The sequence below is a fragment of the Globicephala melas genome, chromosome 2 (genome assembly GCF_963455315.2).
Source record: "Globicephala melas chromosome 2, mGloMel1.2, whole genome shotgun sequence".
Taxonomy (NCBI): Eukaryota; Metazoa; Chordata; class Mammalia; order Artiodactyla; family Delphinidae; genus Globicephala; species Globicephala melas.
Window position 1 is genome coordinate 152,542,050 of NC_083315.2, and position 22,487 is coordinate 152,564,536.

Sequence of the window (22,487 nt, forward strand, 5' to 3'; positions counted from 1 at the left end):
TCTTTGTCTGACGTACACCATTCCAGCTTTATTTTAATTGTCATTGGCATGAGTTATCCTTTTCCATCCTTTTACATTTAACCTATTTTTGTTTTAATATTTAAAGGGCAATTTCTTATAGGTAGCATATATTTGAGTCTTTCTTTTTTATCCAATTTGGCAATCTCTGGCTTTTAATTTGGGTGTTTAGACCATTTATATTTAAAGAGATTATTGATATGGTTAGATTTACGTCTTTCATCTTGTTATTTGTTTTCTACTTGTCCAATTTATGCTTTATTCCTTGTTTCCTCTCATGCCTTCTTTTGGATTGAATATTTTTTTCATGGTTCCATCGTGTCTCCTTTGTTGGCTTATGAGCTATAATTCTTTTTGTTATTTTAGTGATTGTATCAGTTCATAGCATAAATCTTTAAGTTGTCACAGTCTACATTCAAGTGACATTATACTACTTCCTTCAGAGTATAAGAATCTTATAATCGTGTACTTTCATTTCTTTCTTTCCATCCTTTATGCTATTGTAGTACGGTTTGCTTTTCTGTATGTTATAAACTCCACATTACATTGTTATTATTTTTGTTTAAGCAGTCACTTATCTTTTAAAGAGATATAGAATATAAAAAAAATTCTTATATGTTTTCCTGAAGTTTCTATTTCTGGTCTCTTTTTCCTTTATGTAGATCCATGTTTCTCTCCAATATCATTTTCCTTCTTCCTGAAAGATGTCCTTTAACATTTCTTATAGTGTAGGGAGATGAATTCTATCAGCTTTCATATGTCTGAAAGAGCTTTTTTTTTTTTTTTTTTTTTTTTTTACCTTTAGTGTTGAAAGATATTCTTGCTGGGTATAGAATTCTGGGTTTTCTTTCAGTGCTTTTAGAGATGTTGCTCCACTAACTTCTGCTTGTATTGTTGCCAGTAGAGATCTGCTGTCATTCTTATCTTTGTTCCTTTCTCCATAATGTGTCTTTTTTCTCTGGATACTTTCAGGATTTTCTCTTTATCACTGATTTTGAACAACTTCATTATGTAGTGTTCTTCATGTTTTTTATGCTTGGGGCTTGTTGAGATTCTTGGACCTGTTGGTTTATAGATTTTGAAAATCAAATTTGAAAAAAATTCAGTTATTATTTCTTTAAATATTTTTTCTCCACATCTCCCATTCCATCTCCTTTGGGGATTCCAACTACATGTTTACAAGTCTGCTTGAATTTGTCCCACAGATCGCTGATGCTCTTTTCATTAAAAAAAATTTTTTTTCCTCTGTGTGTTTCATTTTGAATAGTTTCTATTGGTAGGTCTTGAGGTTCACTAATCCTTTCTTCTACAATGTCTAATCTGCCATTTATCCCATCCAGTGTTTTTTTTTTTTTTTTTTTTTTTTTGGCGGTACGTGGGCCTCTCACTGTTGTGGCCTCTCCCGTTGCAGAGCACAGGCTCCGGACGCGCAGGCCCAGTGGCCATGGCTCACAGGCCCAGCCGCTCCGCGGCATGTGGGATCTTCCCGGACCGGGGCACGAACCCGTGTCCCCTGCATCGGCAGGCGGACTCTCAACCACAGCGCCACCAGGGAAGCCCCATCCAGTGTATTTTTCATATCAAACATTAGTGTTCACCTCTAGAAGTTTCATTTGGATCATGTTCTCTTTTTTTATATTGCCCATGTTGCTGCTTAACTTTTTGAACATATGAAATGCAGTTATAACCGCTGTCCTCCTTTACTAATATAGGTTTCAGTTTTGGGTTGGTTTGATTGATTGATTTTTTTTTCTCATTATGTGTTGTATTTTTCCGTTTATTTGCATGCCTGGTAAATTTTTTATTAGGTGCCAGACATTGCAGTTTTATCTTTTTGGGTACTAGATATATTTGTATTCTTAGAAATATTCTTGAGCTTTGTTCTGGGACACAGTTAAGTTACTTGGAAACAGTGATTTTTTTTTTTTCGGTACGCGGGCCTCTCACTGCTGCGGCCTCTCCATTGCGGAGCAGAGGCTCCGGATGCGCAGGCTCAGCAGCCATGGCTCACGGGCCCAGCTGCTCGGCAGCATGTGGGATCCTCCCGGACCAGGGCACGAACCCGTGTCCCCTGCATCGGCAGGCGGACTCTCAACCACTGCGCCACCAGGGAAGCCCTGAAAACAGTGATTTTTTTTCAAGTCTTTCTTTTAATATTTATTAGTTGGGAATGGAACAGTGTTTAGTTTGGGATATTCCCCTTAACTGAGTCAAACCACTTCTGGGTATTATAACAAAAGTCTCAAGAATTACGAGATTTTCCGGTATGGCTGGTGGAAATAGACCTTATATGAACACTGGGTACTGTTAACCCTAGTCTATTGTGGTTGTTATTTCTCTGGCTCAGGTAGTTTTCTTGTGTGCATGTGCTGACTAGTACTTAGCTGAATATGTGAGATGGACCCTCAGCAGATCTTCAGAGTTCTTTCTTTGTACATCTGTCTACTCTCCAGTACTCTGTCCTGCAAACTCTAGCTACTTTGGTCTTTCTGGCCTCTCAGCTCTGTCTCTTCAGTTCAGAGAATCTCCTGTTCACTGCCTGGGTTCCCCTTCCCTGCACTGTGGCCTGGAAACCCTCAATGCTGTAAATTGGGGCAACCATAGTGTTCACCTTGTTTGTTTCCCATCTCTCAGGAACCACTCTCCTTCCTTTCCTGATGCCCAATGCCTTAGAAAACTTTTTTTTTCTTTTTTTGGTAAATCTTGTCCACTTTTTTGTTATTTCACATGGGAAGGTAATTTTGGTCCCCATTTGGGAAGACATGTTAAGGGTGACATCAATATTTATGGCTTTGACAACTCCAAGTTTAGAGTTGCAATTTCCTAAGATGGGGAAGACTGAGGGAGGAGTAGGTTTGGTGGTGGTAGAAGTGGTGGGAAAGTCACGCTGAGTTTGAGAAGCTCATTGGACATTGGGTGATGTCAGAGAAGAAGTTGGATATGTGAGTCTGGAGTCAGGGGAGAGGTCTGGGTAGGGGATATGCATTTGTGTATCATCAGTGTGTAGACGGTATTTACCACCATGATTCTGGTGAGATTCCCCAAGGGAGTATAGCTAGAGTATTGATCATGTTTTTTATATTCTGATGCTTTGAAACTGGGGGTACTGCTGCTCTCAAAGTTAACTAGTTCCAAGAGATAGTAAGCAACTCACCTGTGAGCATGCCTTTCATAGGCAAACCAACCAATCTGGAGCCCATACCTGCCAACCACCTCTGTTACTGAGCTGTTACACTCTGGGTCACTATCCACCTGCCTTATTCACCCCAGGACCAGGTACCAAACAACTAGGAACATCCCCTACGCCCCAAAGCCAAATGAAATACTTAAAACTAGCCACTCCTAAGTCTCACCCATTCTTTCCCATCGAATCCACAATAAAAGCTTTGCCCACATTTTCCCTCACGCCCTCTCTCTCCTGGCCAACCCTGGTGCTTTCCAGTGTGGCTCTGTGTGGCATGCCAACTCTCCTACTTGTAAGGAATTGTGAGTAAAAACTTCTTTCTTTATGATAGTCATTTCCATGTCTGTGTGTCTTACCATACCTTAAAACAAATTCTAGGTACCCTTACAGCAAGTACAGAAATGCCAGTTCTGGCTAAGTGGAGTGCATGCGTTGCCTCACCTCATTTAATCTTCACAGCAGCCCTATGAGGTAGGTACTATTATTGTCTTTCTTTTATAGATAAGCAGTCAGAAGTAAGCAGAGGTTACATAACTTGCCCAAGATCACCAAATTCTGAGTGGTGAAGTTGGGATATAGACTGTGGCAATCTGATGCTGGCCCTGTGCTCTTAACCAGGATCTACCTGACAGGTAGTCAGAGGAGAGACAGAGGACCCTCCCAAGGAGTGGGATTAAATTTGTGGTCAGGCTCCTTCAAAACTTTTATAAACTGCAACTTGTTTTTTTTCCCCCAAGACATGATGAGTTAGTTTTACTTTTTTGCTTAAATGAGAGCTTAAAGCAAAGGGTGACATCCAGAAAAGCAACCTTGGAGACCATCCTGGCCTGATTCCTTGGGGATGGAGGAGTTGCAGTTCCATTTTTTTTTTTTTTTTTTTTTTTTTGCGGTACACGGGCCTCTCACTGCTGTGGCCTCTCCCGTTGCGGAGCACAGGCTCCGGACGTGCAGGCTCAGCGGCCATGGCTCACGGGCCCAGCTGCTCCGCGGCATGTGGGATCCTCCTGGACCGGGGCATGAACCCGTGTCCCCTGCACTGGCAGGTGGACTGTCAACCACTGCGCCACCAGGGAAGCCCTGCAGTTCCATTTTCATGATGAAAAACACACACGTGGATCATAGCACCCTGGAAAATTGGGGAAGAGATGCTGGATTCTGCACCAAGCTGGTCCAGTCTGCATGGGAGAATCTTGTCAGCTGGACTTATCTATTTCCAGAAGATGTTGAAGAAGGGATTATTTTTTAAAATTCTCCTCTATTATTGATATAATACATATTAGTTTTAAGAAATTTGAAAAATACAGAAAAACCTATAAAGAAAAGTATTCTTTTAATCTCACTGCCCAGAGGTAACACTTTACATGTCAGTGCATTTCCTTTGGGTCTTGAATCTTTGATTAGAAGAATCCGTCAAGGGGCTTGTCTGTTTTGGGGTCTGTCTGTAACCTTGTCTTTCACTGTCTCTTTCTTCCTGTGATGTGTGGGGTATGTGTATGCGTCTGTCTGTTTCGTCTCTGTCTCACAGTCACACCCCGAAATCCCATTGGAGACACTGCTCAATTCTGACGGGAAGCCTCTTTGATTCGGTCTGGCTTTGGTGCCTTTCTGCCAAGTTTGGGGCTCGAGATCCCTACTCTTCGGGATTTAGACACGAGTAAAGGATTGCTCTCCTTGGGCCTTTGCTCCATCCCTCCCAATCAATAATTAATCAGTACTGAGTTGATCTTATTAGCTATTCACTGCCCGCCCCCCCAACCCCAACCCAAGCTGGCTGATGACAATGCTTTTAATTAATATGAGGCAGATTAAAACTCATTACAACAAGGTTATTGGTAATGAGATAATCATAAGGCAAGTTATTGAGCTGGGAGTGAAAACAAAGTTGGAGGAGGGGCAGAGAGACACTGCCAGCCGTTCCTGCCGTGTTTTGGCAGGAACAGAAGGGGGAGTGTGGGGACTCTGCAGTGAGGACACGCGGCAGTGAAACCAGGTGCTGGGTAAGGGCAGGACTCGGGTCCAGTGAGCAAATGGGTGGGGAGTGTTAGGGCAGTAACATGTGTTGAGAAGCAAGAGCTGGTGTATTGAATTAAGAATATGTAGTTTATGACCTGATGAATGAGGAGCGCAAGCCTCCTACATGGGGTTGGCTGGTAGCTCCCTCGGCATCCAAGCTTCCACTGGGGAAGTGAAACGCAGTGGGTTGTTTTGATTGAAGGTACAGTTTAAATACACCCGCACAGAGGAAGTAGAGTTACAAGATTTATTATTACTTACAGATCCCAGAAGCAAGGATGCTCAGTGAGCTGGGGGAAGGGCAGTCCTCCATCCCAGGTACCAGCAAGCAGGAGGTGAATGCTGAAAGAGGGAGTTTGCACTAATCGAGTAATTTCTTGAAGTTCTGAGTGGCACCTGCCTTCTGATCCCAAAGGATGGTGGAGCTGTAGGAGCTGGAGCTAGAAAGGGACGCTGGAGACCAGAGTGCCTGCTCTGTTATTCAGCATGTGTGTCTTTTGGCTTTAAAAGAACATTTACACTTTTTGGTTAGTGGCAATGTCCCTCACCCCCATGTGACTCTGTGTGTGTGTGTGTGTGTGTGTGTGTGTGTATTTAATTAGAAGCTGGTTGAAGGTGACTTTGGGGCTTCTTTTGTTGAAATGTGGGTGCCATTTGCAGTAGATGCTGATTCAGCTTCCTGGATGATGGTTTTCTGAGTGTATGACCCAAGGTTGTCATCAGTGTACATTTCTAGCTCATGCATGGCTTGCCCTGGGGGACACAGAGTCTACAGGGGACACAACACATGGTCTCTGTCCCCAATGGCTGATGTGCCCAGTAACCAGTGAGTCAGCAGTAGACCAGCCTTCCTGGGCTTGTGTGACCAGAGAGGGCTCTCTGCATTGCCCAGACAGTGTCCTGAAGGTGACCATCACTTTGTGCCAAGAGACGCCCTACCCAGGACTGGCTCAGGCCACAGGTGAGGGGCAGCAGAGCCCTGGCTCTGCTCCTTGGTAGGAGGGCTTGTTAGGGTGAGGCTAATGCTTTCTGAGGGCGGCCAGCAGCAGAGATAAATGCAGATGTGAATCCAGTCTAAAGAAAATGGTGGAGCAGGTCTTCAGTATCTCTCACACACACACACACACACACACACACACACACACACACACACACACACACACACACACACACACGCATGTTGTTCTCTCGATCTGAAAGGCCCTCGTTTTTTATTCTAATCTTTTCAGGTTCAATTTCAGGGGCTAATCCTATGTATCAGCCAGGGACTAGTCATACCTGTAATTTAAATATAAAGACTCGTTCACTAGGAAAAGGTAGTTAACTCCTAAAAGGAGTAGAAGAAGATCCTAAAGGTGCAGAAGTAGTAAATGCGTAAAGCACCTGCTCCCTCTAGGGCTGAGGGGGTGGTGAACAAGAACAGAGCTAAAGACTCAGCTGGGGGCCTCCCACCTGCAAGGCTGGGATGCTGGGCTGCCCTGGTGATGAGACGTGATGGCGGGCATGGTCCATGGGAACAGCCTGCCAGGTGGCAGAGAAATTTGTAGGAGGGCGCGACCTGGAGCTAGTGTGTAGGAGCCGCCTGCTGGGTGGTCAGAACACTTGCTGGAAGATATGGGGCCTGAGTTGGTCCACAGGAGGGGCCCATCAGGTAGTGGAGAAATTTACAGAGGGTGGGCTGGTCCGTGAGGGCCACCAAAGTGGTCACCCCCAAGCCACTACCCACTGGCTGATGAGCTGAAAACAGTGCACGGAGACAGTAAGGGAGCCTCCTTGCGCTGTGGCCTTGCAGTGTTCCCCAGAGCCCCCTGTTGACAAAGCCTAATAGCGACCCATCTGACAAAGGAGAAATGACACAGGGTCTAGCACCAGTATCACAGCGCACGGCAAAGAGGCGTGGATTTGCAGCTGAGAGGCCCTGTGTTCCTGAGCTGCACGCACCCCGCTTCTCCCCAGGAGCCAAGCCTTTCTAATGCCAACCCTCTTGTTTCTCCCATCTGTGAGCTCCGTGGTCCTCAGTGTGATCCTACTGCCACGTGTCATTCTCTGTGTGTGAGTGGCTCTGTCACATCTCCCCACGCGGTGGAGGGCGTGGGACTCAGCCCCCAGTGAATACACAGTGGTTGATGTCTTTCCTGGGAGGGGCAGAGACCATGGGGTGTGTCCTCACTCCGCCTTCCAGTCCTCTGCCTTGACCCTGCAGTGGCTTTGGCGTGAGGGCTGAGCATGCCTCCTTGGGGGAGTGGGCAGCTGGGTGCCAGGGCAGCCTCACTGGGAGCCTCTGGTGGGACCTGGGTTCCGGTCACACTGTACCTTAGGACACATGGATCGTGGATGACTTGCTGGGTGCCAGGGCAGCCTCACCGGGAGCCTCTGGTGGGACCTGGCTTCCGGTCACACTGTACCTTAGGACACATGGATCGTGGATGACTTGCTGGCTGCCTCTTATTCGGCAGGGTGGGAATTGGCGTTGATTATTTGAGCTGTAAAGAGTCATTTGTTCATAACAGCCTGGACTCATGGAGGGTGGGGAAACGCCCAGTTCCATATTTGACCACGTTTGCCTTCTTTCTCACTTCCTCAGAACATGAGTGTGGCCTTGGACAGTAGTGACCTTCTACCATCTGACACCGGCCAGCTCAATTCCCAGTCCACCCCCACTGCTGCCCCCATGGGCCTTTTACTCATCTAGGGAAATGTGTTCTCTCCCCACACCCGCCCCGCCTTAATTCTTAGAGTCAATTCCCTTCTCTCTGCACCCTCCTGTCAGAGAAAAAAGACTCTTCTTGGCCTAGTTTGGACCAGGCGCCCGCACTCTGTTCAGGGGCATAGAGTCATGTGGACATAGGCTTCCGCAGTAGTGGGTTGGGGTGGGATGCAGAGGTGTCCAGCAGAGCCCTTGAGGGCCTAAGGACAGCTTGTGAGTGCCTGGAGTGTGGGGCATCCCTCTGCTCTAGAGGGAGTGGATAGATGGCTCCCTGGCTGCTGGGACCAGGGTGTTCAGGGCTGCAGTGTCCTCTTCTTAATTCCTAAGGTAACGGGTTTCTGTATGGTTCACTCAGCAACTAATTATGCAGGATCTTTGAACGTTTCTTCCGTCTTTGTTGCCAATGGTTATTTATCTCTCCATGTGGTTTATTGCCTCCGATACACACTTAATTGTGTCAGCATCCTTCATACCACTTGAGAGAGCGTAAGTCCATCCTAGATATTCACTCTCCCGGTTGACTTATGGGTGGACGAGGGTACCAGGTTCCCACAGGGCACTGGGCTCCCTTGTCTTTTGTGTGTGCCCATGGCTTCATCCTGCTTCAGGAACTGTAGCTCCAAGAAGGCAGGACCCTCAAAATGCCAAGGCCCTCAGCTGAGCTGGGGTGATGACTGGGGATGTGTAGCCTGGGGGCAGATGGAAGCCACCTCCCACTCTGGAAGGACAGGTGGGCATCAGGCTGCAAGTCAAGGCCGGCTTGTCCTGCACAGCCTGCCCTGCTGCCTACCCCGTGTGCCTGATGCTCCCTGTAAAGTTCTCCTTCAGTTGACAGGAGACCCTGCTAAAGTTGGCTGCGTTAAAGCGCTGTAGGTTTGAAGCGTTTTCTAGACCTTCCTTTGACAGTAGTTAGCTATTTCTTGATAAGCAAAACGTCTGAGTTTCTTATCCTTAAAGATACCAGCACTTGCCTCCCTAAATTGTTGTAAGGATTAAAAAAATAATGAATATGGCCATGTTTAAAAATTGTAGACCTCCAGACAAACAGATGGTATTATTAGTATGACTGAGGGGTGGGTGGCAAATGCGTGAACTCAGTGTATCCTTGAATGAATCATAAGTGTAGATTAGAATCGGTTGAAAGCCTTGGACAAACGCTAGTTTCTGAGGGAGTGGGACTTGGACCAGGTAAGTTTTGAAGGAAAGGCGATCAGAAGCATCGGGCCATGTCAGAAGGCTGGTTCCAGTTTGAGATTGGAATTGACTGCTCTGGGTACCGGGAGACTGAAGGTGAATGATGGTGTGTGTGTGTGTGTGTGTGTGCGTGCGTGTATGTACACTGGGGGGGGTGGTGGTGAATCAGGGTTTCTAAGCAGAGGGGGCAGGAGAAGAGAAGAGCATGCAGCAGACAGTGAGCATTCACATCTCTGGCCCCGCCTGTCTTCCTGCAGGTGCACCTTCGCTCTGCCAGGCGCCTTTGCGAGCTCTGCTGTGCCAACCGGGGCACGTTCATCAAGGTGGGCCAGCACCTGGGGGCTCTGGACTACCTGCTGCCGGAGGAGTACACCAGCACGCTGAAGGTGCTACACAGCCAGGCCCCACAGAGCAGCATGCAGGAGGTCCGCCAGGTCATCCGAGAGGACCTGGGCAAAGAGGTACCCACCTCTGCCAGGGGGGATGGGCTTCCGAAAAGGCCCCCGCAGAGTTCTCGCTGCTTGGCCCCAGGCCCTGGGGCTCCACCAGTGGCGTGGAACTACGCTTCGCAGAGACTTCAGTGTGAAAGCAGAGAGGTTAGAAGGAACCTGAGTGGCCCTCAGTATAAAATATTAGTTGGGCCATACGAAATCGTTGATATTTGATTGTTTTTGACCTGTAACTTAATATGATTCATATGGTTGAATTTAATAATACCTATCAGGCTTCCCTGGTGGCGAAGTGGTTGAGAGTCCGCCTGCCGATGCAGGGGACACGGGTTCGTGCCCCGGTCCGGGAGGATCCCACATGCCCCGGAGCGGCTGCGTCCGTAAGCCATGGCCACTGAGCCTGCGCGTCCGGAGCCTGTGCTCCGCAACGGGAGAGTCCATAGCAGTGAGAGGCCCGCGTACCGCAAAAAAAAAAAAAAAAAAACAAACCTATCAATTATTGAGGGTTTACTGCGCACTCACACCTGCGCTGTTTCCCACATGTTATCTCAGTCCTCAGGGCAAACCTATGAGGTAGGTGCCATCATTAACCCCATTTTGCAGATGAGGGATGGAGACTTAGAGTGATCAGGTAGCGCGTCCAAGGGGACTGTTAGTAAGTGATTCCAGTGCACTGCTCTATCAGTGAGCTGTCCTAATCATTCAGTGCTATGACTTTCCCAGAACGTCTGTGGGCCACTGCTTGATTACCTCCAGTGATAGGAAGCTTATTCTCTTACCTGCTGCCTAAGGTGGTCCGTTCTATTATCACTCATCTCTAATTGTTGAACATGCTTCCTCCTAAGGGCTAGGCCTGCCTCCTCAAACTTTCCTGATCTTCATCCACCCCATGGAGCAAAAGAGAAAGGGGCTGAGGGCCCTTCCATACACAGCCCTGGTCACACTCCTCTGGACTCATGCCAGTGACCTACAGGATGTGTGGAACCCAGATCGCCACAGTGGTGTGGATCCTTGCTGACCTGTTCCGCTCATCTCGTTTCTGGGGATGGGGAGGGATTGGAGCAGCCATCTGCAGGGTGCCGACTGGCCGATCAGGCCCAGCCTTACAAATTATGTGCTATAATTTCATGGTACCCCAGAGAACGCTAATAAAAAAAAAAACTTATTTTCTTCCTTCACCTATTATTATATTTGAAATTCTCCTCCTAGAGAGAGAACCCTTTGGGTCTAGAACCTTTCTGAGCAAAATAATCTTAAAGTCAAGCCTAGATCAGCTGATGCCTTTCCTGAGATTATTTTATCACCTTTGGTGCCTCCCAGTTTCCCCAAATCAAATCTTTGGCAGGACTTTCAAGGTCTACCCCATCCACTTTGAAGCTGCCATGGTCTCTGTCTGCCTGGAATCTCTTTACCCCATTCTCTCCCTGTCAAGTGATTCCCTGTGTTTCTAGGCCATTCGTCCATCTGTCTACCAAATGCTGGGCACTGTGCAAGGTGCTGTGTGTCCTGGCCAAATCCCAGCTCTCCTGTGAAATCTTCTCTGACCCTCTGCACACCTTTGCTCCTTCTGCTTGTGCCTCTTGTAGTTTGGTTAGTTGTGTCTAGTTGGTTTCACAGTAAGTTGTAAAGTCTGGGGATGAAGACCATGATGGTCCTTTTAATCCCATCTGCAGTTCCAGGATAGGATGTGGTATATCGTGGGCACCAGTGTTTGTTTAATGAACCAATGGCTGGTAAGTGACAGTTTCCTTAGGCTACTGCGGACTAGGTGGAGAGTAGGGGCAGAGATTCATAAAGACCATGTTCCATGTTCTCTGGTCTGCGTGGAGCTGGCCCTGGCTGTCGCCTTTCTGTAGAGCTGGTATCTTGTGCCCGGCAGCCAGCCAAACGTGAACCACTCCTCAGTGATAGCCTGGCCTGGGCTGGCCTCTAACTGACTCTGGGGGGCCTGGGTCACGCAGGAGGTGAGCATAGAAGCCTCTGTGGATTCCCTTCCTACTGAGGAGGAACATCTCCAACGGGACAGGGGGAAGATTGAGTGAAGATTTAGGGCTGGTGTCAGGAGCAGACCACAGGCTGGGAAGAGCGGGGTTAGGATGCAGGGGCCGCAGCAGAGGGGACGGGATTGGCCTGGCACAGCCGTGTGCGCGCTTGCTTCTTGCCAAGACCGTTGGCCCCCTGCTTCCTACAGCATGAGGTGCACCCCCAAATTAAAACTAAATAAATCACTAAAACTAAATATAAAACTAAATAAATAATAACAGTGTGAAGTGCATCATTGCTAGCATGTGGCAGCTTAGTGGGGGGCGGAGGCAAGGGAGGGAAGGCAGCAGATTAACCCTTGGAGGCCGACTTGTCTCTGGAGAGCTGGAGGGGGAGGCAAGAGCAGGGCAGTGGCTTCCTCCGAGCCAGGGTGGAGCGAGATGGGAAGCTGGGGGTGTCAGCAGTCATGGTGTGCCCGCCCAGCTGGCATGTCTGGGGTTAGAGGATGCTGCCTGCATCTTCAGGGTCTCTTCTCTAAGCCCCCCGGCCAAGTCCTCCTGAGCGTGGTGGCCTGTGGCTTCTGACCCACAGCTTGACTCGAGTCCTCTGAGAAAAGGAGGCTAATGTCAAGGTCATGGCTCAGAGGAGGCGTCCCTTACAGCTGGGAAGCTCAGAGACCTCTGGTTTCTTACCCGGCACTACAGGTGCACAGTCAAAGTCTTCCCTCACCCCTTTTGTTCCCGGTGACACACTTTCTCAGCCTGTGGGTGGAGGGAGGGGAAAGGAGACAGGTGGGAAGCAGGGTAGTGGGGCTGTGAGGGCGGGGAAAGTCACTCACTCTGCACTTCCCTCCTCCTCCAGTGAAGTGTCCTGTGACACTTCTCGGGGAGCAGCCCTCCCCCCAGGAAGATGTTTCAGCCAGCCCCACTGATCCTGGGCTCCACGCCTGCCCTGGGGCCCTCCGTTCCGTCCCTGGTTCCAGGAGTGTGGTGAAAGGAAGCCGAGTCTGCCATGCATCACCGTCTTCTTTCTAGGTGTGAGTCCTTGTGTGGGCTCTGAGGTTACCTCGAGCTTAGAGACTGCATAGCTGCCCCTGGGTCTCAGACTGAAGAGTGAGGAGAGGTGGCCAGAGGAGCTCGAGGCCGGTGCGTCCCAGCTTGCACTGACTGGTTCCCTCTATGCTCTTAGGGGCCCCTCCCATCAGCAGAGGCCTTGGGGGGCGGGTCACTAATATCCTCAGACCGATCCCTGTCCCAGGCAGATAGGGCTGGCCCTGAGGGGTGTCCCCAGCATGGGGGATGAGGGTTAGGTGGCGGCTCTTCTGGATCCCATGATTTGCACTTGGTTCTGGATCAGTCCAAATCCCTGGACAGCAGCCAGTGCTGTCAGTGCAGAGGTGAGGGCAAGTGAAGGGGTACCATCCTGGCATAGGGCTTGGCCTGGGTAGGGAGTCTGGGGGACCGGGTAGCTAAGGGAGTGGCATGTGAGGGATGGGACAAGACGTCAGATCTCCTGATCTTCTGGCCAGTGCTTTATCTCTTATTAACAGAGCTTCTGTTTGGCAGAAATCCTCTGTAAATCACTTTTCTATGTGTCCGTGTATCTGTGCCTTGGAAGTTTCTACTATTATTACTACAAAGAAACTTACTTTTTTCTTTTTCTTTTGAATGTTAGGCTTAAGTCCCGAAGGACAGGTCCTGGGAATCAGTCAGAAGTCAGAACTCTAGGATGTGGGGTCATTTCTGCTGCTTCCAAAGTGACTTGGATCTGGAGTGGGTTGGAGATGGTCTCAACCTTGGTCTCCTGACTGCCCTTAGGGCTGTGGGTCCAGGTGCAGTGCTGATCTCGACCAGCAGATGGCGCCTGAGCTCGAGAGTCAGGGAGGGGTGTTGAAGACACGGTCCTTCCTTCCAGAGGGGAGCCCCAGCAGCTGGCTGAGATTCAGATGATTTGTACTCCTGGGCATGGTCCATGCTGTGGAGGGAGCCTGGGCTGACACCTCTGACCCTGAATGGGGCAGACACAAGCCTAAGGTACGAGACTGTTGACCATCCTGGTCCCAAGGAGCTCTCGGCTGTGTGTTGGAGGACCTGGCAGGGCTCTTCACACTGACCACCAGCCTATCCTTACGGCTTCCTCGTTTGGAGTAGGAGTCCTCTAAGGGCCCCTGCAGACTCTAAGAGCATGCAGTTCTATGGTTCAACACGTTTTCCTTCCTTTTTCCATTTCTTCTTTCTCTTTGTTGTCTAAGCAGCTTGAATTTAGTGAGAGAGGCACAGAGCTGGAAGCTGTGGCTGCAGCCATAATGGGTAAGACCTCATTCTGGCCCCTGTGGTCTGGGGTCATCAAGAGGTACACTCATCACTGTAATACCTGGCCATGTAAGTGCCTGCGAGAGAGAGAGAGAGAGAGAGAGAGAGAGAGAGAGGCAGAGAGAGAGATGGAGAGAGAGAGAGAGGGGCAGAGAGGCAGAGAGAGAGACAGAGAGAGAGAGAGAGAGATGGAGAGAGAGGGAGAGAGAGACTGAGAGAGAGATGGAGAGAGGGAGATAGATAGATAGATATTATATTTGGGTGGATAGAAGCTTTCTGAAGCAGGTGGCATCTGACCCAGGATCTCAAAGATGGGTGGGGTTGGGGGCTTCCCTGGTGGCGCAGTGGTTGAGAGTCCGCCTGCCGATGCAGGGGATACGGGTTCGTGCCCCGCTCCGGGAGGATCCCACATGCTGCGGAGCGGCTAAGGCCCGTGAGCCATGGCCGCTGGGCCTGCGCGTCCGGAGCCTGTGTTCCGCAACGGGAGAGGCCACAACAGTGAGAGGCCCACATACCGCAAAAAAAAAAAAAAGAAAAAAAAAAAAAGATGGGTGGGGTTGGAGGAGGTGGAGGTTGGAGGAGGGGATTACTGATTAATGAGATGTGCCAAAGATGCAAGCGGTGGAAAGCATAAAGTACAGAGAGTGCACGGTGAATAGTCTTATTGACTAGTATATGGGGTTCAAGCTGGTGGCCAGTGGAGCCGAGGTTGCAAAGTTGGGGCTGAGGTTACATTGAGAGGGGCCTTTGAATGTTCTTTTCATAATGGGAGCCTGGAGGAGAGGGGCCTGAGCAAAGAAGGACAGAGTGGAGACGAATTTTCTTAGTAACATGGGAGATGAGGTCATCTTTTACAGGTGGGGAAGGTGGAGGCGGGAGGTTTGAGGTGGGCGGAGAGCTTGGGGGTAGGAGTTACAGTGGGACTTTGGAAGAGATGATGGAACCCTCAACTGCAATGGTACAGTTAACTTTGGTCATAAACACACACACATATCTCTCCCCACCTCCCCAGCACATACAGACAAGTCCAATCTCCTTACAATATATTTCAGTGAATGATCCAGTTTTGTTCATTGTCCCGGAACATAGTTGTATCAGATAACGTTCTTTTGAACCCTTAAATTCTATGAAAAACCAAAGGAAATGAAGTTAGGGGCTGGAGCAGAGCACAGAAATACCTTTGTTAGGGGCAATGCTTGTGCTGGTATTGGGGTGCTGGGGTTTGGCTTCTGTGCTCTGAAAGATGTTTTATCTGTCTTTCACCCCTGGGCTCCCACAGGGTGGGGATCTAGATTTCACCTTGTTTTGTAACTCCCCATAGCTCCCAGGGACAAGGGCTCAGTGTTCTGATGGGCCATCTGACCAGAGTGGCTGTGAGAATGCAGAAGAGAATCACTGTGATTCAGATGGGAAAATGCACCCGTCATTGTTTCACACAAACCTACAGGTACAGGTGGAGGGCGATGTTTCAGTTGTAAGCAAAAGTTCAGAAAAAGAGATAAAGAAGCTCTGCTCCCAGGACCATCATTCATCTCTCAAGCTTGGTGGTGGTAGTAGAGAGAAGGCACTGTTGACGTGAGGACCAGCGGAGGCAAAAGCAGAAGGCGGGGAGGTGAGGCAGGAACTCCTGGCCTGTGCAGGGGGTTCCTGGTGTGGGACCACTGGGTGGGGGCCGTGCAGAGACTGGAACAGGGGCTTGGGTGGAGGCCTCAGGACTGGGGGAGGGGACCGTAGGCTTGGAGAGTGAATGACCGGCTCTGGGCTGAGCCATATCATTTCTGCCTGCCTGCACACAGGACTTCTGCTGGCACGCAGAGAACTTTGTGAGAACTAGGAAAAGGTGCCTGAGCTGGGCATCCCTTCCCCCAGGCAGTGACCGCTCTACCAGGGCTGGATTTTTATTCTTCTATTAGTCAGGATTGGCCAGAGAAACAGAGCCAGTAGGGTACATGTGTGTTCTTTTATCTAATAAATAAATAGTGATTGATTGATTGATTTTAAGGAACTGGCTTATGCAGTTATGGAGGCTGGCAAGTCAGAAGTCTTCAGGGTGGGCCATTGGGCTGGAGACCCAAGAAGAGCTGATGTGCATCTGCTGGCAGAATTTTCTCTTGCTTGGGGAGGTCAGTCTTGTTTGATTCAGGCCTTCAACTGATTGGATGAGGCCCACCAATATTAAGGAGGGCAGTCTGCTTTACTCAGAGTCTACTAATTTAAATATATATCTCATCCCCAAACACCCTTACAGAAACATCAGAATAATGTTTGACCAGATTTCTGGGCGCTGTGGCCCGGCCAAATTAACACGTAAAATTAACCCTCATCGTTCCCCACACGGCCCTTCGCTTGGCTTGCACGTTTGTACCCTGGGTCCTGCTTTCACACGGCCCTTGAGCTTCTTTTTGAGCCTTTGAGGTGGGCAGGAGCCAGACTGCCTGTTGGTTTACTATCTTTGTGACCTTGGACATGTTACGTATCTTCTCTGTCCCTCAGTTTCTTGATCAGTAAAATGGGGATAATGACAGTACCTGCCTCACAGGCTTGCTGCAGGGATTAAACGAATGAATGAATGTGGAGCACTTAGAGCATGCCTGGCACAGAGCAGATGACCAGCAAAGGTTAGCTGTTGTTTCTGTGTTGCGCTGGATGCTTCATATGTGCGAGGAACCAAGGTTCTGGGAGACTTTAAATGGTGGAGTTGGGTCTTTAGCCAGGTTTTCTGATACGAGGTATGGTCCCAGATACTATTTTGCTAGAAGCATCGGCCTTTCTCTTCGCCTTCCTGATTGGTACCCAGCATTCCATCTAGTGGCCAGCCCCTTCCCTCCCACTGTTAGAAACCTCGCACAGGCTGCCTTGGAGCCTGTCTCCTGGGCTGCTTGAGCACCACCCTCCCAACAGACCCCCACGTTGGGGGCTGCTGGCAGCTCAGCGGGCAGTTTCCTGAGGCCCGTCAGCAGCACCTCTCATGTACTGTTGGTCTGATTCCGTGGAGGAGGTGGAGCCACGGGTGCCCAGGGCCATAAGTCGGCGGCTGTGCTGTGTCCAGGACCCACCGTGCCTTCCTCACTTGCAGGAAGGCAGCTGGACTCAACTTCCCTTGTCCTGGAGGAGGTGGGTATGGGACGTGCGGAGGGCTGAACATGCCCTGGGTTGGACTAGGGCTAGAGAAGAGCTTAGGACAGAGGTAAGAGGAGCCCCTCCTGCCCCCGGGGCTGATTCCACCTGGGGGCCCGCGGCTGGCAGAACACTTTCCTCCCTGATGACACAAGCCTCCGTGCTGTCGTGTTCCTTGCTGCCTTCTTTCCAATGCCGACCCAACTTCTCCCTGCCCGTCTCGTATTTGTTCACACATATTTATGGAGCACTCCTCTGTGCCAGGTACCATGCCAGCCCCCGGGGGTCCGTGCCCTCTGGGGCTCCTGCCCTGTTCTCGCACACACTGGCAGGGGCCGGGCCGAGGTCAGCTCACCCTTTACCACCCCTGGGCTGCTCTGCTGGCCTGCAGCTGAGGCCCACCCTGAGGGCTTCAGCTGTCTGTAGAATTGCTTCTTTCGGTCTTCTTCTGGCGTCTGGTTTCTTTGTCTCCCCAGACAGCACCCCTCCTCCCCAAGGCTACCGTGTGAGCGTTCTGGGAACGGAACAGAAGGAGCTGGAATGCGGGGTGGGGAGGGGACGGGGGGAGCTGACCACCCTCCCTCCCGACCTGGGCTCATCCAGCCTTCCCAGCAGCTCTCAATAAAAAATACATTTATATTAAAAACATAATGAAGAATAGAAAAACATTTTGCCCCCAATAATGCTGAACATCAAAAGGAGATTTTTATCAATTATGAGAGAGATTTTGGCCATAAAATGGTAATTTAACGAGTGGGAGATGGATGGCGGGAAGCATTCCTGTCAGCCGGGACAGATGGCGTGCCATTAGTCACTGGGTGAGAGACTGAGGCATCCACACTGGCCCTTCTTCCCCAGGCCTCCTGGCCCGGCTCCACCTCAGGCCCACACCCCTCTGCAGGCCTCCTCCTCTGGGGTGGGCGGGCGCCCATGCCGGTCTCTGGGGCGCCTACCGTCCGATTCTTCTGTAGCTCCTGGGTGAACCTTACCCAGCCTGAGCCACGTCCCTCTCACGCCTGTGGAATGGGGGCCCCCGGAGAGCAACTCAAGTGCTGCCCCCCGCCCCCTGCTTTCTTTCTAGCCCCGTTGGCCTCTCCACTCTTCACACAGCTGCACCCTGGCTGCACAGGGTTTTCGCATCAACCTGCATTTGTACCTCAGGCCTGTCCTCTCATGGCCCTCCTTTATTTCTCAGGCTTTGATAAAGGATGATGAACAGCACCGTGTGCGTGCGCGCGCACACACACACACACACACACACACACACACACACACGTGAATGCCGGCCAGGTATCAGGCATTGCTTTAAAGCTTTCACATGGATCAACTCACTTCTCACTAGAACCCTCTGAGATGGATACCATTATTCGTTATTTTACAGGTAGGAAACTGAGGTACAGTGTCTGGTGAAGTGGGCCCCCTGGGCCTCCTCATGTACTCCCAGTCAGGATTAATGGCTCCTTTGCGCTTCCCCCGTTGCAGTTCTTTGTTGTGTTAGGATCCGTTGCTTTTCCATCTTGAGTCCCCTACGAGGCCTCGTGTGGGCTCTGCGCAGAGTAGGTGTTAGTAATGTGGTTGGGTTGACTTGTGGAACTACTTCAGATGCCCCTGTCCCCTTGAACTGGGCGGTCCTCTCACTTCAGCCTGGTCGTCTGGTCATCTCAGAGCTCGGTTTATGTTCTCAGGATGGCAGGTCTCTTCCCACTCATCTAGGGGTTTCCTCAGAGCTCTGTCCAGTGCTTGGCACACAAAAGATGCTTAATAATGGATTATAACACGCGCTGAGACACTCCATCCAGCGTAGGACATCGTGGTGTGGGGTTGTAGGGCCTGGGGTCCTTGGGGTAGCCAGCTCTGCGCCTGGCTCGGTACTGGCCCCCTTGTTCCCTGGGACGTTCCCCTATGAGCCTGTGGAGGGCTGGGCGAGGGTGCATCTGGGGCTATCTAAACTACGGGCTGAGAGCCTTCCCTGGCGGTCCAGTGATTAAGACTTTGCCTTCCAATGCAGGGGGTGCAGGTTCCATCGCTGGTCAGAGAGCTAAGATCCCACATGCCTGTGGGCCAAAAAACCAAAACATATAACAGAAGCAATATTGTAACAAGCTCAATAAAGACTCTAAAAATGGTCCACATCAAAACCGCTCTGGACCTCCGAGGGAGCTAGACCTCACATTTCCTTTATCGGTCAGGCGCAGATAGGTATACATCCTGAGTGAGTCTCAGCTGGGCTCAGAGAGGAGCGGGACTGGTATTTTCACCGTGGGCAGCAACACAGTGGAAGCCCCCATGTGCCTATCGCTAGGAGCCATGATGTAATGCTGGGGCAGCTACGCGCTGGAATGATGCTTGTTGAGAGTGAGGCACATCCCTGTCACATGTCCAAGACACACAGCCACAGGGAAGGAACCTGGTCCCCCAGCACGAAGTGGAACTGGCTGAGAGGGAGGGCGCAGGGCCACACCCTCCAGGGGAGCTCCTGCCCCGCAGGCCTCCTCCTGCTGCCGCTGCTATTCACATGGCAGAAGATCATGGCTTGAGCAATGGTGATGGCCCCGTAGATATTACACAAGGCCTGGAACTTCTCATCTCTGCTATTGCACAGGACGTAATACTGCTTGATGGTGTCCAGTGTCTCCTCCTCGCGCTTCAGTTTGATGATGTTTGGGTCTGGGACCACTTTCTGGGCATATTTCCAGACAGAGTCTTCGAAGGTGGCAGAGAAAAGCAGCATCTGGCAGTTCCTGGGAAGCATCCTGCAAGGGAAGGCCCAGGTGTTTGACATGACCCCGACCCAGTGTTTCACTGCAAGGAACAGAAGCACAGCCTCCCCAGGCTTGGATGACCTGCGTCCCCAGGAAGGTGGCAAAGCAGGGAGGAGCACTGCAGGGAGGAGGGAGGAGCAGACGTGGGGCAGGGACGGGTGGTGGTAGAGTCCCTAAGTCTCCTTCCACAACCCGGGGGTATGGTCAGTGCGACATGGAAATGGCCCACCAAACAGATGCCTCTGAAAGCTGCAGAGTAGAGAACCTGGCAGGGGCAAGAAGAGGAGGGTGAAGTAGAAGGAGACGATGCTGCGGGTCAGGAGGCCGAGAAGCTCCTCCTGGCTCAGGAGCTCCTACCTCTGGATGCGGATGCTCTGATCTTGGTGGCCCTGAGTAGCCATCATCACGTCAGCCTCATCCAGAACAAACACCTTGATCTTCTTGGGGTCAATGAACTTGAGCTTGGAGCACCAGTCCAGAACGGTCCCGGGGTGCCAATGACAATGTGCTCACCGATCTTCTGACCTCTTTCCCCTGTGGAGACAAGATGTGTTCTGTGGGTACTTCCGTGGCTAAACCCGCTTTCAAAATGAAAGCCTCCTTGCCCATCCTTCCAGAGCTAGAACAAGTTAATTCCAGATTTCCAACCACAGGGGTGTTACCCAAAAGTTTTGTGTTCTTCTACTATAAAATGGGCATGACACCTATCTCACTGCACTGTAGTCAGGATTAAATCCTACACAGTCAACCCTCCATGAGTGTTAGTTTCCCTTTTTCTACTCCCTCCTGTAATTCCCCATCACCCAATTCCTTCTCTTTAGCATAACACTTATTCTTTTTATACCATCCCTTCACTCATGGTTCATTGATTTCCTTATAAATTGGTAGTTTTGAGTCCTAGCATCCTGGCCCAGTGATTTTTTGCTTTGTTAGATATTCTAATTGTGTAGACAGTTTTCCTAAGTACAAATTCTCTTTGATTGAAAAAAACACATTACTCTCAAACTATAGCTGGTGGGAGTTGAAACTGATATAACCATCTATCAAAATTACTAATGCATGTAGCCTTTGACCAGTGCTTCCACTATTACGAATCCATCCTGTATGTACATGAATATGTGTGAAATAACATATATGCAAGGATATGCTTTCATTAAAACATAACTAAGCAAAATATGACGCACCGAATGGATGACACCAACAAAAGTATAAAACTGTTTAGGAACTGATGTGGAACAATCTCCAAAATACATTATTAAATGTGAAGAAGAGGTTGCAGAGCAATCTGTATACCAATAGGGGCAAAAAAGAATACATGTAATATATGTAAAAAAAAATGGTCCACATCAAAAAAAGTCTTAAAAAAATAAAATAAAAAAATAAACTATGGGCTGAGGCTCAGTCAGGGTCTGGCTTCTAGAAGGAGCAAAAGGATCATTTCTGAGGCAGCGTGGCATGAAGGTTAATAGAATAGGCTCTGAATTCAGAGGGCCTTGCACACATCCCAAATGCTGCCCTATTCTAACTGTATCATTAGTTCTTTCTGAGCCCCAGTTTCCTCATCTGTAAACAAGAGCGGTAATAAAACCTTTGTATTAATAGGGCTGTGATGAGGATTGAAAGATTAACCCATGTAAAATGCAGTGCGCAGCGTGCGGTGAATCCCAGTAGCTGTTAGCTGTGGTTGTCATGTATGAGGTTGGGAGGAAGAACTGAAGCAATAAGACGGGACCCTCAGATTATATCCAGCACCTCGCCTGGTACTTGGATCTCCCTGGGGTTTGACAAACACTGGATCTTCTCGTTCAGCCCTCATCTTCCAGCGGCAGCTGCTTTAGACACAGGTTATCCAAGAGCGTCACTAACTCATGCGTTGTAAGGGTTTAGAAATCATCTTGTTCAACCCCAGTTTGTCACAGGTGAGCAAACTGAGGCTCAGAGAGGAGAAGTAACTTGCCCAGGGTGGTACAGCTGCTTAGTGGTAGAAGTAGGCCTAGAACCTGGGTCTCATGACTCCTGATCCAGGGCTAGTGCTCTTGGACTGTTCTGTTCAGGGCTGGAAGCTTAGTGCCCAGAAGGAGAGACCCCGCACAGGAAACGAGGCCAGTCTTGCTCTCAGCGAAACCCAGAGGGCCTCAGGTAGCTTCCACCCTACTTGGGACCTTGTAGTTTCTTGTGGACTTTCAGGAAGCTGTATTTTCCTAAGTTCATCCCTCAAAGGGATGGATTCTCTTCTTTGTATCCCTCTATCAGTCCTTGTCTGTGCTTTGGGGAGATTATACCCTTGCGCTTACCAGTTCACCTTTGGCCCACAGGCCATGCCTGGGGTGCTCCCCTTCTCTGGGATCTGTCCTGCAGGGTGGTGCCCAAACCCTCTGCTTAGCTGCTGTGTCTGGGCTGTTCCGTGGAGAAAGAAAGGGCCTCAGCTCATGGTGGTCCCACTCACTGACTCAGGAAGTTTGGGGCGACCACTTGCTGCTTTGCTCACTCAGAAAATACAGGTTTGTTGAGCAGCTGATAGGTTCTTACCTCTGTGCCAGTGCTGTGGTGGATACAGAAAATGTCAAAGCCACGTCACTCCCTCCCGCCCCCCCCCCCCCACCGCCAAAGCCAGGCAGACAAAACCATACACAGAGGGAGTAATTAGAGAACAATCAAGGCCTCACCTGTGGGGCTGATGAAGGAAAAGTTTGGGGGAAGTTCAGAAGGGGATTCTTGGAGGAGGAGGGCCTTGAGCTGGGCCTTAGA

General features: G+C 49.9%; 1 protein-coding gene and 1 pseudogene across 8 annotated transcripts in view; one reads left to right on the forward strand and one right to left on the reverse strand.

The window, feature by feature from the left end:
- Positions 1–22,487, forward strand: part of ADCK1 (aarF domain containing kinase 1) — a 112,102-nt gene that overhangs the window by 32,655 nt on the left and 56,960 nt on the right. For 6 of the 8 annotated variants that reach the window (XM_030831906.2, XM_030831911.2, XM_060295119.1 and 3 more), the window contains exon 4: positions 9,374–9,577. The exons of 1 other annotated variant lie outside the window; for it this stretch is intronic. In XM_030831906.2, coding sequence (XP_030687766.1) covers positions 9,374–9,577 — 204 coding nt within the window. Of the gene's footprint in view, positions 1–3,580; positions 3,674–9,373; positions 9,578–22,487 lie in introns of all 8 variants that reach the window. One more of the 8 variants, XM_060295122.1, reaches the window with a different exon arrangement.
- On the reverse strand, positions 19,349–20,348 carry LOC115839652 (ATP-dependent RNA helicase DDX19A-like; annotated as a pseudogene).